Source organism: Myotis daubentonii, chromosome 2 (genome assembly GCF_963259705.1).
Source record: "Myotis daubentonii chromosome 2, mMyoDau2.1, whole genome shotgun sequence".
Lineage (NCBI taxonomy): Eukaryota > Metazoa > Chordata > Mammalia > Chiroptera > Vespertilionidae > Myotis > Myotis daubentonii.
Genome location: NC_081841.1, coordinates 199,531,926 through 199,547,040, shown reverse-complemented (window position 1 = coordinate 199,547,040; position 15,115 = coordinate 199,531,926). Strand labels below are relative to the sequence as shown.

Sequence of the window (15,115 nt, the reverse complement as noted above, 5' to 3'; positions counted from 1 at the left end):
CCCGGAGCTGCACAAAGGGGCTGACAAGGTAGCACTGGCTGCAGGTGGCTTCAGCCCCAAGCGAGGCCGGCTGCAGGTCCAAGCTACACCGGACTTTGGAAGCTAAATACGATAAAAAGAAATTGCAATATCTCACTTGAAGTTTCTCTATCGATTACATGTTGAAACCTTATTTTGGCTATATTGCGTTAAATACAATGTATCATTAGGCTTTTACTTTGCAGGTGCCTATTCGATGACATTTTTTAATTTCCTATGTGGCTCCCATCGGTCTTGCACAGCCCTGGTCTAAAGGATGACAAGCGGAAACGAACCATACACTGAAGCTTGCCGAGCCTTGTACCTCTCTTCGCGGTTCCTCACAAGAATGTCTGAGATACAAAAGCGAGGTCCCCCGCCTTCGCTGCTTCTCATCCTGGTCCCTGCGCACGGAAATCCTGGGTCACAGCTCTTCCCACGGCGGGGATGGGGAATGAGAGGCATTTTGAAAGGGAGCAGGCCGCCTATTTTGCTTCCAGAGGGTCCCGCTAGGGCGGGGGCAGCAGCGGACCAGGCGACAAGTCTTTGAAGGTTCTCCGGCAGCACTGGCCCGACGCCAGGAAGGCCCAGCGCCCAGGGTGACCATGGCGACCTCCCCAAGATGGCCGTCGCTGAGGGGCGGGGCCTCCGCTGCACCGCCCCCGCCCCGCCCCCGCGGCGCTCAGTGGCCATTGGGTGAGACGATTCGGACGTGAGCGCTGATTGGGCCATCCAGAGACGTAAGTGGGGCTGGACCGGAAGGTGTCCTCAGCCCCGGGGTTCCCGGGTGTGGGTCTTGACAGTTGTCCCTGGGGATGTGGAGAGCTGGCAGCATGTCGGCGGAGCTGGGAGTCGCTTTTGCTCTGCGGACAGTGAACGAGCGCGTGCAGCAGGCGGTGGCGCGGCGGCCGCGGGTGAGGAAGGGGACAGTGGGCGGCCGCTGTGAGGAGGGGGACACCTGCGTGGGAATAGGTCGTCACGGTGACGCGGAGGGCTCTCCCGGAGGGGCGGGGCCCGTCCGCCGCCTGGGCCTTGGCACGGGTGGTAAAGCCCCCAAAAGCTAGCGAAGGGCTGGCTCCCTCGGCGGCCTCGAGATGAGACTGGCCGGTTTCCTGGAGGTTGGCTTAGTTGGGACGGGAGGTGTCCGCCATCCCGGGAGAATGACCGGTCCCCGGGCATCGCGGCTTTTGCCCATCCCGCTTCGTGTGGGAATCAACAACCTTAGCGGACGGGAGAGGGTCAGGACTGTGCCCAGGAGCGGCAAGAAAAGACGTCTCCTACCGGAGCACCCGGAGGGGGCCAGATCCGCCTGCGATCACGTGTGTGGCAGCGCCTGACAGCTAGCCGATGCTCAGCAAACGTCAGTGGGCGACGGAGCCGGCGGGTCGATTGGCCTGGCCGAGCTGCACTTGCACGTTTGCGGCGGGAGCGGGCTGACATCTGATCCCCTTCAGGGGAGACTTTCTTTTCCCATATATATTTTTGTCTTCTCCTGGAATTTCATTAGACCACGGGTCAGTCAATATCTGCCCCCCTCGGATGGTGTGGAGTGAGACGCACCTCAACAGAGAGGTCACAGGCTTCTCTTCTCCTCAGTACTTATGGTGTCAGAACTCAGAATGCTGCCCTGGCCGGTTTGGCTCAGTGAGTAGAGCTGTTGACCTGCGGATTGAAGGGTGCCGGGTTCGATTCTGGTCGAGGGCACATGCCTGGGTTGCAGGCTCGATCCCTAGTGAGGGACGTGCAGGAGGCAGCCCATCAATGATTCTCTCATCATTGATGTTTCTATCTCTCTCTCCCTCTTCCTTCCTCTCTAAAATCAATAAAAATATTTTTTTAAAAAAGAATAACTCAGAATGCTGGTCTGGAACTCATAAACACAAAGAGTGGATTGGTGGTTGCCAGAGGGAAGGACAGTTGGGGGAATGGGTGAAAGAAGTGAATGGATTAAGAAGTACAAATTGGGCCCTTGCTGGTTTGGCTCAGTGGATAGGGTGTTGGCCTGCAGACTGAAGGGTCCCAGATTCAATTCCTGTCAAGGGCGCATGCCTCGGTTGTGGGCTTCGACCAACAGGCAGAAGGCAGCCAATCAATGATTCCCTCTCATCATTGATGTTTCTATCTCTCCCTCTCCCTTCATCTCTGAAATCAATAGAAATATACTCTTTTTTAAAAAAAGAAGTACAAATTGGTAGTGACAAAATAGTCACGGGGATGTAAAAAGTACAGCATAGGGAAAAATAGTCAACAATCTATACTAATAAAAGGGTACTATGCTAATTAGTCCGGTCGACTGGATATCTTCTAGTCATCCAGTCCTCCTTCCAGAGAGAGCCACAGAGCGGGGGCTGAGGCAGAGGCGGTTAGGGGCGATCAGGCTGGCAGGGGAGGGAGGTTAGGGACAATCAGGCAGGCAGGTGAGTGATTAGGAGCCAGAGGTCCTGGATTGTGAGAGGGATGTCTGAGGGGTCCTAGATTGGAGAGGGTACAGGCCGGACTGAGGGACGCACCCCCCTCCCGTGCACAAATTTTGTGCACCGGGCCTCTAGTATTTCAATAACTATGTATGGTACCAGGTGGGGACTGGAAATATCAAGGGGAACACTTTGTAAAGTATATGATTGTCTAATCACTATACTGTACACCTTAAACCAATACAAAATAATATTGAAAGTAAACCATAATTGAAAAATAAAAATAAAAAACGAATGCTGGCCTAGAGACAGAAGACCTGTATTAGTATAGCCGTTCCTTGGCCACTAGTTAGATAGTACCTTCCACAAGTCATTTAGCTACTCTGGTCTGGAGTTTCCTCATCTGCACAGGCAAGGGGATGAACTCTGATTGCTCTGAGCTCACTCCCGTAGTAAATGTTCTATGATTCTCAGCCATTATCCAGGATAAACTAGGGATTTCCCTAATAAACATCACATTTGGAGGTTTTCCCAGAATAGCTCTCAGGCAGACTTGCTGCTTGTTTCACCTTTCTGTTTGGAAAACTTCAGTTCATCAACATAATCCTGGGAGTTATGGCATGATGTTATAAAAGGCTTTTGTTAATGCACCCTCAGAAGAAGAAACTCTTTGTAATTGACCTGACTTCTCAGGCCCTTTGAGAATACTGTGATTCTGTAAAAATCGCAAAAGGGTGATGGGGTACATGAAAACTGAACTATATAAGGAGAGGTGAATCTCTTATTGCTTCTGTGTGGATTTTGTTCCAGTAGAATTTGGAGAAGCCTGGCTTCTTTATGTAACGGCCATGAGAAGGGGGTCGGAGAGGTCTAATCCTGAGTCCAGAGTTTTTTGTGCATCCCTGCCTCAGGTGTGCCACTGGTTCTTGATTAAACTGAACAATAGAGTATATAGTTATTGTAAGCAGGCCACTTTTGAAAGTGAATGGGATCAATGTTAATAATTATACCATGACCAGAATGAGCTTCCAAAACTGTTAATTTGGGGGTTTCAGGAACCAGAAGTAGCCTTCTTTCTAGTCAGAGTGATGCCTTCCATTACTGGTGATTTTTTTCTTTATTAAAAAAGTTTTTTCTTTAATATTTTTAGAGAGAGGGAGAGAAAGAGAAACATCTCCTGCATGCCCTCTACTGGGGGTCAAGCCCAGAAACCCAGACTGGAATCGATCCAGGGAACTCTCAACCCACTGAGCCATACCGGCCAGGGCAATTAAGTGATTCTTAAACCTCCAACCTTGGTGTGCAAGAGAATCATCTGGAAAGTTTGTTTAAAAGGGAGATTCTCAGACTCCAGTCCCAGAGATTCAAATTCAGTAGGTCTGGAGTGGGATCCAGGTAATGCTGAAACAGTTGGTCAAAGACTGCATTTTAGGAAATGTACTACTTTTACTTACCTACCCAGCTTTCCTGAGAAATGTCTTTTGCTAAATATTAAAGTAGCTAACAGATTTAGATGCAGTGCATTTGAAAGATATTTGAACAACATTATTTGGAACTGATCTCCCTGCAGTACTGGAAAAATGGAGCTTACCAAAAACAAGTTAAGATGTATGCTGATCTGTTGTACAGGATCTATCTTACAGGACTTATCAGGATACTATTCCCAAACATTCACTTATCTGGCTCTTTCCTTTTTGGCAGGACCTCCCAGCCATCGAGCCCCGGCTAGTAGCCGTCAGCAAAACCAAACCTGCAGACATGGTGATTGAGGCCTACAGTCACGGCCAGCGCACTTTCGGAGAAAACTATGTAAGAGCCCTTTTCCAAACTGCCTTCGGAAGAGTCATGTTTGCCACACTTCTGACGTGTCTTTTTCTACCCTGTAGGTTCAGGAGCTGCTAGAAAAAGCATCAAATCCAAAAGTAAGTAGCTATCTGCAATCTTGAGTTTGTATCTAAATCTTGGCATTTCAGTTGAAAATTAGACCCATGTTGGTGTTTGAGTTTTAGAGCAAGAGGTTGGGTTGGTGGTAGAAATGTCCAGTCACCTTGAGCCCCAAATATTTCTCAGATTTTCTTTTTTTTTAAATTTCTTTATTGATTAAGATATTACATATGTGTCCTTATCCCCCCCCATCAGATTTTCCTTCTGTATTAAAAGACTGTCGTTTTCTCCTTTGCAAGTTTTTGAAAATGGTGATTTTTAGGAGTTTGCTGTAATGGTGGATCCTTTTGAGATTTGAAAGCTTTAATTAGTTCATTCTTAATGGGCAATATCTGAAAGATGGAGGGAATTGATAGGAACAAGGAAGAGAAAAAAAAAAAAAAACAGAAGCCTTAAATGTTTTTCTAAGTATCCTTAGGAGCCTAGCTGAAGGTGGTGGTAGTGCATTATTGCATAGACATGAAAGGTCAGAAGGGAGTGTACAAAGTATTTGAGCAAGCTAGGCCTCCGTAAAATCCACATCAAACTTAGTTACCTTTTTCTCTTCAGATTCTGTCTTCATGTCCTGAGATTAAATGGCACTTCATTGGCCATCTGCAAAAACAAAATGTCAACAAATTGATGGGTAAGATAAAACTCGTTATATGAGCATATGGTTTTTCTCTTTTAGTTTGTTAACATATTGAAATACATTTATTGATTTCCAAATGTTAAATCAATCCTATATTCCTTGGGATAAACTTTACTTGGTCATGAAGTATTATCCTTTTAAAATAATGTTGCATTTTATTTGTTAGTTATTGCTTAGAATTTTTGCATCTATATTCAGAAGGGACATTCATCTCTAGTTTTCTTTTCTTGAAATGTCTTTATTTGGGTTTCATATCAAGGGTAATGCTGGCCTCACAGAATGAATTGGGAAATATTTCTTCCTTAAGTCTTTTGGAAGAGTTTGTGTGGGATTAGTATTATCTCTTCCTTAACCATTGGTAGAATTTACCAGTGAAACCTGAGTTTACTTTGTGGGAAGTTTTTAACTATAGTTTCAATTTCACTAATAGATATAGGGCTATTCACATAATCTGTTTCTTCTTGGATGAGCATTGATACTTGTGTCTTTCAAAGAATTTGTCCATTTCATTAAATTAATGGATTTATGGGCATAAGGGTGTTTGTAATTCCCTTTGGTATCCTTTTAATATCTGTAGAGTCTAAAGTGATGTCAACTCTCTCATCCCTGATATTAGTAATTTCTGTCTTCTCTCTTTTTTTCCTAGTCTGTCTGACTAGAGATTTATTAATTTTATCAAACTTTTCAAAGACGGATTTTATTTCTTTTTCTCTAATATTTTATTATAATGTGTTATAGAAGCAAAAATAATGATGTATTGTGGGGTTTATAACATGTAAAATCAACATACATGACAACAATAGCGTAAAGAATGGAAAGGAAGAAACAAAAGTACACTATTATAAGGTTCTTAAACTTTGTGAAGTGGTATATTACTTAAAGGTAGACTGTGAGAAGTGAGACTCAAAAGCAGTCAATAAGGGGGTGGGGGGGCAATGGGAAGATAAGGACACATATGTAATACCTTAATCAATAAGGAAAATTTTTAAAAAGCAGCCAATAAAATAATACAATAAAGAGTTATAGTTGTAAGTCAGCAAAGGTGTTAAAAGGGAGTTAAAAATATGTGAAATGGTATCTCAGGGTGGTTTTTATTTACATTCCCTAGTGCAGTGATGGCGAACCTATGACACGCATGTCAGAGGTGACACGCGAACTCATTTTTTTGGTTGATTTTTCTTTGTTAAATGGCATTGAAATATATAAAATAAATATCAAAAATATAAGTCTTTGTTTTACTATGGTTGCAAATATCAAAAAATTTCTATATGTGACACGGCACCAGAGTTAAGTTAGGGTTTTTCAAAATGCTGACACGCTGAGCTCAAAAGGTTCGCCATCACTGCCCTAGTGACTAATGAAGTTGAACATTTTTTCATGTGCTTATTGGCCATTTGTCTATCTTCTTTGGAGAAAAGTCTTTTCAAATCCTTTGTTCATTTTTTTAAAATATATTTTTATTGATTTCAGAGGGAGGGAGAGATAGAAACATCAATGATAAGAGAGAATCATCACCCCACACTGGAGATCGAACCTGAAACCCAGGCATGTGCCCTGACCAGAAATCAAACTGTGACCTCCTGGTTCATAGGTCAATACTCAACCACTGAGCCACACCAGCCGGGCCTTTTGTTCATTTTTTAACTGGGCTATTTTCTTTTGAAGTTCTTTATATATTCTAGATACCAGACCCTATCAGATAAATGATTTGCAAATATTTTGTCCTGTTCCATGAGTTGTCTTTTCACTGTCTTGATGGTATTGTTTCTAGCGCCCCAACCCAGAAAGCTTAAGAACATGGTGATATCATGCCAGAGAAGTACTTTGGCTTCCACTTGTTTTTTTTGTTTTTTTTTTATTGTCCTTGACCCGTTTCTCTCCAGTTTGAACTGAGATTGAATCAGACCAAGCCTGCTATTAGGAATCTCTGCAATTATCAGCTTCTTGGAGCATGAGCATACACATGCTGCATGATTATGTTATGTCAGGATTTCCCTCCCCTTATTTACTTTTGCTGATTAGACAGCAATGGTTAACATTTGAACTTATATCTAGTAAAACTTTCATATAAGTTTTATTAGCAGAACTGGGACTTAACTGTCTTTTTCTTTTCCTAGGAAATTATTTCTCCATCAACCAAAAGATGTGTTGTATGTTGTTTGCTGCAGTAGAGTATGTGAAGAATTGCCTTGCCTGTTTCTCATTACAGCTGTCCCCAATCTCTTCATGCTGGAAACAGTGGATTCTGTGAAGTTGGCAGACAAAGTGAACAGTTCGTGGCAGAAAAAAGGTTCTCCTGAAAGGTTAAAGGTTATGGTCCAGATTAACACCAGTGGAGAAGAGAGTAAGTGACCAGACCCGTATTGTAGATTTTTCTTCCCTTAAGGTGGTTGACGCCCAGGAAGAATGGCAGGCCTAATTTATCCAATGGCTAAGGTTATAGAAAGAAATCACAGGCCTTTACGTAAGCTGTGTCATGTGGGATCTAGATGGCAGGAGAGCCAGTCCACATAGTATTCTTTAATACATTATGATTTGTTATGTCTTAATTTTGGAGGAGGGAAACAGCGAGAATCCAGGAGATTGTGACTTTGATCTCCTGAAAATCCCCAGAAGTCACCATCACTCCTGAAAGAGATTGCAAAGTTACATGAGAAGTTACTCCTCTTGGGTCCTAAAAAATAAACTACTTAGTGATACATGAGGAGAAAACAGAAGGAAAATCACTGTGAGCACCAGGCAGTGAATATTTTTCCAGGCTTGGTTAACAGTGTAGCACAGCGAACAGAGCTTAGGCTTTGAATTTAGACAAATCTTGGGTTTGAGTTCCACCACTTTCCAGCTTTGTAATCTTGCATAAGTTACTTAACCCCCCTGACCTCAGTTTCCTTGTCAGGCAGTGAAATCATAATAGTACCTACCTCAGAGGGTGTTGTGAGGATTGAATGTGCTAATAAGGTAAAGCTGTTGGCATAGAACCCTGTACACATTTTACTTGTTAGCAATTTGTTTACAGACCAGTCATTTGCTTTCAACCATCAGAACATGAGTATTAACCAAATCTTAGCCTGAAGGACTTCAGTATATGCATCTGTTTTCCAAATAGGCCCTGGAGTCAGCCTACCTGGGTTCAAATCTTAGTTTCACAGCTTCTGTTTGTATGACCTTGGGAAAGGTACTGCGCTTCCCTATGCCTCATGTTTAGAGTAGTGATAGTAAGAATACCTGCTTATTAGAGTTATTGTATTAAATGAAAAGCACTTAGGATTTACCACTTGTGTATGGCACATCAGTAAGTATTCAGTACATTTTAACATATATATATGCACCTAGGTTATATATTACATTATCAATGTAGTTAAATATGAAATTGACTCCAGATCAAATCTATTACATCATTTCTTGATAATTAACTATAGTTTTCCCTAATTAAATTTTGAAGTGAATGTTCTTAGCATCTTCATTTGATAAATGAGGGAAAAACAGTATTAGTATCCTTATAACTGCATAACAAATAATCATTTGCTGCAGATTCCTCCTCTAGTTGTTAATTAGAAAGTTCTGTTAAATTTAGCAAATCATATAGTCAAAACTGTATCATATAGACTTTATTTTAAATTTTTTACAATTTTACTAATTAATTACTAAAGCTATAGAAATACCAGATTTGGAAAAATAATTCTCAGGTTAATCTGGCATTTTTGCAATGAGGATCTTCTTGATGTCCCAAGTAAAGCAATGTGGGTGTTTTGTTTTCCCTGTACCCTAGCTGTTCTCAGCTCAGATATTGAGATCAATTAGAGTTCAATTTATAGTTCTTCCCTTGAGAAATTCAGAATCTGACCAGAGGGGGAACTATATGAAGCTCTCAAGTGTTACTCTTGGACTTGAGAACAAGTTCTTTCCAGAAGTCCTCTAGTCTGAGAATCACCGCCTCTATTTTAAGCAAGGGATGAAAGTGGACCCTTTCTCTAGCAACTTAAAACATTTTGATATAAGGGTCTTCTATTTTATTTTTATTTTTGTGAAGGTAAACATGGCCTTCTACCTTCAGAGACAGTAGCCATGGTGGAACACATAAATGCCAAGTGCCCCAGCCTGGAATTCGTGGGGCTGATGACCATAGGAAGCTTTGGGCATGATCTTAGTCAAGGACCAAATCCGGACTTCCAGGTACTGGGGGATTGCTCCTGTGCTAAAGAAGTATCTCAGCAAAATGCTGTTGCAGGGCTGGCTAATTATATTGCAGTAAACTTCAAAGATGTCCCAGATGCTGTCTATCAGGTGTTATAACCCTCTTCCAAACTCTTTTCATTAGGACAGTGGTCGGCAAACTGCGGCTCGTGAGCCACATGCGGCTCTTTGGCCCCTTGAGTGTGGCTCTTCCACAAAATACCGACTTCTGTGCATGGGCCACGAAGTTTCAATAGCACTGTACATGCGCGCCCGCAAGTGGTATTTTGTGGAAGAGCCATACTCAAGGGGCCAAAGAGCCGCATGTGGCTCACCAGCCGCAGTTTGCCGACCACTGCATTAGGAAAATAGAAGAGGTTCCCGAAACCTCATAGAACTTTCTCAACTCAGTTTGAAACTGCTTAAAACAAAGTTTTTAGAGAAAATGAGCCCTAGTCGGTTTGGCTCAGAGGACAGAGCATCAGCACAGGGACTGAAGGATCATGGGTTTGATTATGGGTCAAGGGCATGGCCCATATCGGGGTGCATGTGGAAGGTAACCAATCTACGTGTCTCTTTCACATCAATGCTTTTCTCTCTGTCTCTCCCCCTCCCTTCCACTCTCACTAAAAATCAATAGAAAAATATCCTTGAGCGAGGATTAACAAAACAAAAAAAAAGAAAGAAAATGAGCTCTTTCTTTTTCATTCTTCTCCAGTGACTAATAGTTTCCTTGAAAGTAGGAAACTGCTAAAAAAAAAAAAAAAAAAACTTTCAGTAACTGCTGGCAATTTTGACAGGCCTTGAAACTATGAGAAATAAATAATCTTTGTCAGAGATGTTCAGATTCAGCCACTCTCAGTCAACCCTAGAGAGGCAGGAATAAAATAGGTGTCACACTTCTTTCTGTCAGATGTTACTGTCCCTCCGGGAGGAGCTGTGTAAAAAGCTGAACATTCCTACTGACCAGGTTGAGCTGAGCATGGGCATGTCCGTGGACTTCCAACATGCAGTAAGTGTCCTTCCGGGTACCATTTGACGGGAGGGTCAAACGGCCACAGCAAGCATCAGGTTTTGCTGGAGAAACCTTTGCAATGCCTCATTGTAGCAATAGGGCATCCAATAGCAGTGATTCTCAACTATTCTAATATTCCCCACCCCTTTCTTTTCCTCAATGAAAGGTATGGAAATTATAGCCTGACACATAATTTTAAACTCAGTATAATTCCCTACATGGCATCTAAAGGAAAATAAGAAGAAATTAAACTCTATTTTTTAAAAAGGCATTTATTTCACTATGTAAATGTTTGGACATAGCTATATGACAGTAAGTCTGATGCTTAATCTTATGTGTAAATTCACCATTAATGCAACAACTATAAAAATATACTGATATAGATGTGCTATGTTGGCAACTCAAATACCTGGTTTTCTGGAACAGTAAATAACTTGATAAAGTTCTAGAAGTCAAAGTATAGACTTCCCTCTGTGTAGACAGTAGCTGCATTGCTGGAAAATTGTATATATTAAAACAGTACAAAAATGCTTTGTGTTTACTAGTATAAGTAAAATGGAATTAGATCCTGTGCTGAGACAACGATAAGGAGGTTTTTTTCATCACCTGACCAGGGAACAGTACAAAGGTGTGTGGACTGCAAGACAACTCCTCACTGTGCTGCTGTGTCCCACACACAGCGGGACGTGTGAAAGCCACTTCTCAAACACCCCTCGGAGGTCATGTTGCCCCAAGGAGAACCACTGTCGTCCTAGGCTGCATTATCATTCTTCCTCATAGAGGCCCCTCAAAAGACAGAATGAGAGGCACTGCTTCAGCATTGGCTGCAGTTCCTTATTTTAAATTCGGCCCTTGATACTTGCTCTTCTTTCCCACAGATTGAAGTAGGATCTACGAATGTCCGCATAGGAAGCACCATTTTTGGAGAGCGAGATTACTCAAAGAAACCTGCCCTGGACAAGTCCGCAGCAGACCTAAAAGCCCCCGTGGAGGTGACGCAGGAACATTGAGCCACAGAACAACCAGCAGTGGCTCGCCGCCCGTGGGCTCTGTCTAGGAAGACTAACTATGCACTCACCCAAATCTTCATTTTGATATTCCCCTGTTTACAACCATGCTCTCCTTGTGACCTGGTGAGAGTACGCTGAGGATCATGTGTATTGATGGAAACCGTCTGTATTCCATGTCTGACGTAGGAAGCTTGCTTCATGTAATGGCTTTGGATTGGATTTGAGAAATCCTGACATTTCTGCAGAACAGATACCAAATCAATAGCCAGGAATTGAGTTCAGTATTGAATCCTGCCCAGGAGCACCAGTCAACCCATGAATGCCTTTCCCAACTTAAAATTTGGTCACTGATGCCTGTAATGACAGATGCCAGAGTCAGAGGAAATCCCATTTGTCATCCACTTTAATAGAAAACTCCCTGTGATTACCAACTTCATACAGACCCTCGCTGAGTAATCATCTTCACTGTTCTGCAGCAAGATGATTTTGCCTACCTTACCCTACCCCCCATTTCCACCCCACCCAATAAATATTTGTTTCTACTCTGGAATAGCAGTACAGGTAACTTCAGGAAATGGCTCAAGTTAATGCTCCGAACCCCAGTGGTTGTTGATGAGAATTGGTGTCATTGGTCACCCTGTAGTGCTGACCCTGAAAAGTATAAGGGGTAACAGAAATGGGACTTCAGCCTTTTTAACATCTTCCTGAAGAGACGGGACTTTGAGTTTTTTCCTACAGTGATGAGAAGTTAATGATATGATTTCTCATCCACCATAATTCTCTTTAAGTTGATTTCTTATCAAGGACCGGTGAATCGTGTAGCTCCCCAGAAATGAAAGATTCCGTCAAAGCCAGTTCATGTTGACAGTATCCACGAAGCCTGACTGTGAGGTTCCTGTTCCTGAGGAGCACTTTCTAGGCCCATTTATAGCCTCCCCCTCCCCCTACTATACTGAGAACCCAGAACTGCAGCTCTTCTTGTTTGTTAATAGAGAGCAAGATATCAAGAAACCAGAAAGCACACTTCTCAGATAGTCATGACAGATGACTTTGGTCTGGGTTGTTTATCTCCTAGATGTTTTTTCCTGTTTATTCAAGCCCCAATCTTTAATTTTTTGAAATAACTTTCAGATCAGGATGCTGCTGCCGAATGTAATTTCGTAAAACTTCCACCATTATGATCCCTGCACTGTTTCAGTCAGCAGTAGAATGTGATATTTCAGAGTCTATTAAATAAAAATGTGAGTTTGAATTATGCCATCTGTGCCAATTACAAAGCAATTAAAAGCTTTATTTTTTATGATCTGGTGTAGTGAGTGAATATAATAGGAGGGGGGCATTGGAACAGACAGGATGCAGCTGTGCCCGTCACTGGCATCATACCAGCTGGCTTTTGAGAAGGGTTTCCCTTGGGTCACAGATGCAGCCACACCATGGGTGAAAGAGGGCTTCTGAACTTTCAAGGGCAAGAAAATGAAATGGCATTTCAGGAATTACAAAATAGAGGTTACCTACCTCTTGCTGCAAGAATCTTTTAAATTGCCTCTAGATGGCGACATTGGCTAACATGCTGGGCAAGCACTGGCGCTCCACTGTCAGCAAATTACCTTCCAATAGACTCACAGTCTCATACCTTCTTTACAGACAGACATGGAGGCCAAAGAGGATACAATTTTCCTAAGTGATAAGGCTGACTCTAGCAGCGCCACCAGGTTCTTTCAGATGACCTCCTTTGCTAACTCAGCGGAGAGTCCTGACGGTTGCTGTGGAATCCTTTGGGAAAGGTAAAATGGTCTGAGCAAAAAGAGCCCTCTGGCTTGTACCTAGAGATGGAGAACAGTGGTGAGCCATAGGAGGCGGAAAAGTAAAGGAAAACAAAGTAAGCTTCTCCTGTGTACCCACAGCAGGCCAAAACCTTTGCAGAGAGAAAATTGAGCAAACTTGTGCTTTGTCTTTTGTACACATGCCGGGCAGCAGGTCTGCAAACTAGATGTTCATCAATGCAGTGACAGCACCCTCAGCAAATTTTCTGAGTTACAGCAGCATGCTGTTCTGGGTCAGACCCACCCACACAGCTCCGCATTCTCTTACTTGGGAGTGCTGTCCGCAGCCTGCGTCCTCCCCTGCCTGGCCCCAGTCTCAGGTTTGCATGCTCCAAGGCTCCCAATAGTCCATCAAGGCTTTGTGCTCAGGAAGTGCCTCATGGATTCTGACTATGGCATTTTTTTTAACAAAGCAGCCTCTTAATACTCAGATTGTTCCACGCCTTTTAAAACATTCATGGCACATAAAGCACTATCCCATATATTCTCTCATTTTTCCCTCACAGCAGTTGGTAGGGGAATTTAGGCTATTTGCCAGCATCTGTTTGTGGATTGGGCAATTGTCTGAAATCGGAGCAGGTTGGGAACAGGGCAAGAAATAAACTCAAGATGATTCCTGGACCAGAGCATGGCCATTACACCACACTGGCATCTTCTGTTGTCTCAGGCTTTAACAATTGGTAAGAGGCATATTCTTAGATTTACAGGCTTAATTTAAGAGACACTTATTACCATAAAAGAAATGTATGTTTTTAGTCTGTTGTAATTGTTGAGAACTGACACGTCTTAATGCAAAACAAACTTTGAAACCACAAGCAGTGAGGATGAGAAAGGAGAAAATCGAGCCCAGCCTGAATGGAGTTAGCCTCCCCTTCTGTCATCTCATTTCCCTAACGCCAACATTCCTCCCCCAAACTCAAACTATTCCACAGGCTTTGAGGCTCTAAAGATACAGCACTGTGCCCTTCAACCTGTGCCCTTCAACCCCTAGATCTAAGCCAGCAGTGAATTCTGTTCTCCAAGGCTGGACAAGGAGGACTGAGGTCAAAAGGGACTTTCTTAAAATCCAGACATCTCTGCCTTTCCCAAAAAAAGTGGCCCCATGCTTCCCACCAACGCTCTGAAAGAGGAAGGGCTCGCCCACCAGTTCCTGAAGGGCTGCGATAAGTAAGGGTGGATGTCGTTATGGTGCAACTGGAAATGATTTGCTCTGGGAACTGTGACTGTCTTTACCATGAAATCAGTTGCCTGCTATTACATCAGCCTCATGACTAACGGCAAAAGAATCCAAACCATCCACCAAGATGTTTTACTAATCTGCCCCCTCCCCTCAGGAGGCACATAGGTAAAGAAAGGAGCTGCTTTCCCACCCAGTTTGCGTGGACAGGCCTACTCCATGGCTGGCTGTGGTTACGTAGCTATTTACAAGGTAGGGACCCTTATTAAGTTTCTCTCTATAATCACTTCAAAGTCCCAGAGGGCCTCAGAACTAACATTTTTTTTCCCTATAAAGTCCAGCAAAGATGAGCTGAAATGGCCTGTGATGAGGGTGCGGGGGTGGGAGGGAACACTTTTGGCACTTTTCTTGTATTGAAAATAAATTTTACAAGCTCAAGCGCCTGAGCTTTGAGATCACAAAGGAGCAGAAGCCACCCTTGGAGTGCAGGGTGCCTTCTAAACGGTTCCTTCCCACTGGCTGGCTGCGCCTACCACCCCCGCCCCCATCGCCCCACCTCCCAGCCCGCGTGCGCTCCAGCCTAGGGAGCTGTGCTGCTCTGCAGCTTTGGAGCTAAGCTTGACCCAGCTGCCAATCTCCAAAATAAAATCAATGTGTGACCTTATTCACCAGCTGTACCGAAGAAACTAGCACAAATGAGGGCCAACTTTGAAGCCAAAAAGGGAAGATGAGATGTTGGGAGAGAGAGAGAAAGAGGGGGGGAAAACTTGGCTGGACATGAAAGGTGTCTTGTCTGTCTGTTCCCCATTAGGCGCAATTCTCTAGCAATCTGCAGCCTCAACATTATTCTCTTGACCAGAAACTCTCCTGAGAGATAGTGTCAGAAGGAAAAACAAACAGAATAGCATCT

The 15,115-nt window shown here is 43.3% G+C and overlaps 1 protein-coding gene across 1 annotated transcript; it reads left to right on the top strand.

The window, feature by feature from the left end:
* Window positions 1-792: 792 nt before the first annotated feature.
* PLPBP (pyridoxal phosphate binding protein) lies at window positions 793-12,506 on the top strand. The gene is made up of 8 exons (XM_059685417.1): window positions 793-932; window positions 4,134-4,241; window positions 4,319-4,354; window positions 4,926-5,001; window positions 7,217-7,351; window positions 9,038-9,180; window positions 10,094-10,192; window positions 11,074-12,506. Exons 1-8 carry the CDS (start codon window positions 834-836, stop codon window positions 11,203-11,205), a joined length of 828 nt encoding a protein of 275 aa, XP_059541400.1. The 5' UTR covers window positions 793-833; the 3' UTR covers window positions 11,206-12,506.
* Window positions 12,507-15,115: the final 2,609 nt, after the last annotated feature.

Coding starts and splice junctions, on each gene's coding strand:
- PLPBP (XM_059685417.1), top strand. CDS start 834: ATGTGGAGAGCTGGCAGCATGTCGGCGGAGCTGGGAGTCGCTTTTGCT. Junction 4,242..4,318: donor GCACTTTCGGAGAAAACTAT/GTAAGAGCCCTT, acceptor TCTACCCTGTAG/GTTCAGGAGCTGCTAGAAAA. Junction 9,181..10,093: donor GACCAAATCCGGACTTCCAG/GTACTGGGGGAT, acceptor TCTTTCTGTCAG/ATGTTACTGTCCCTCCGGGA.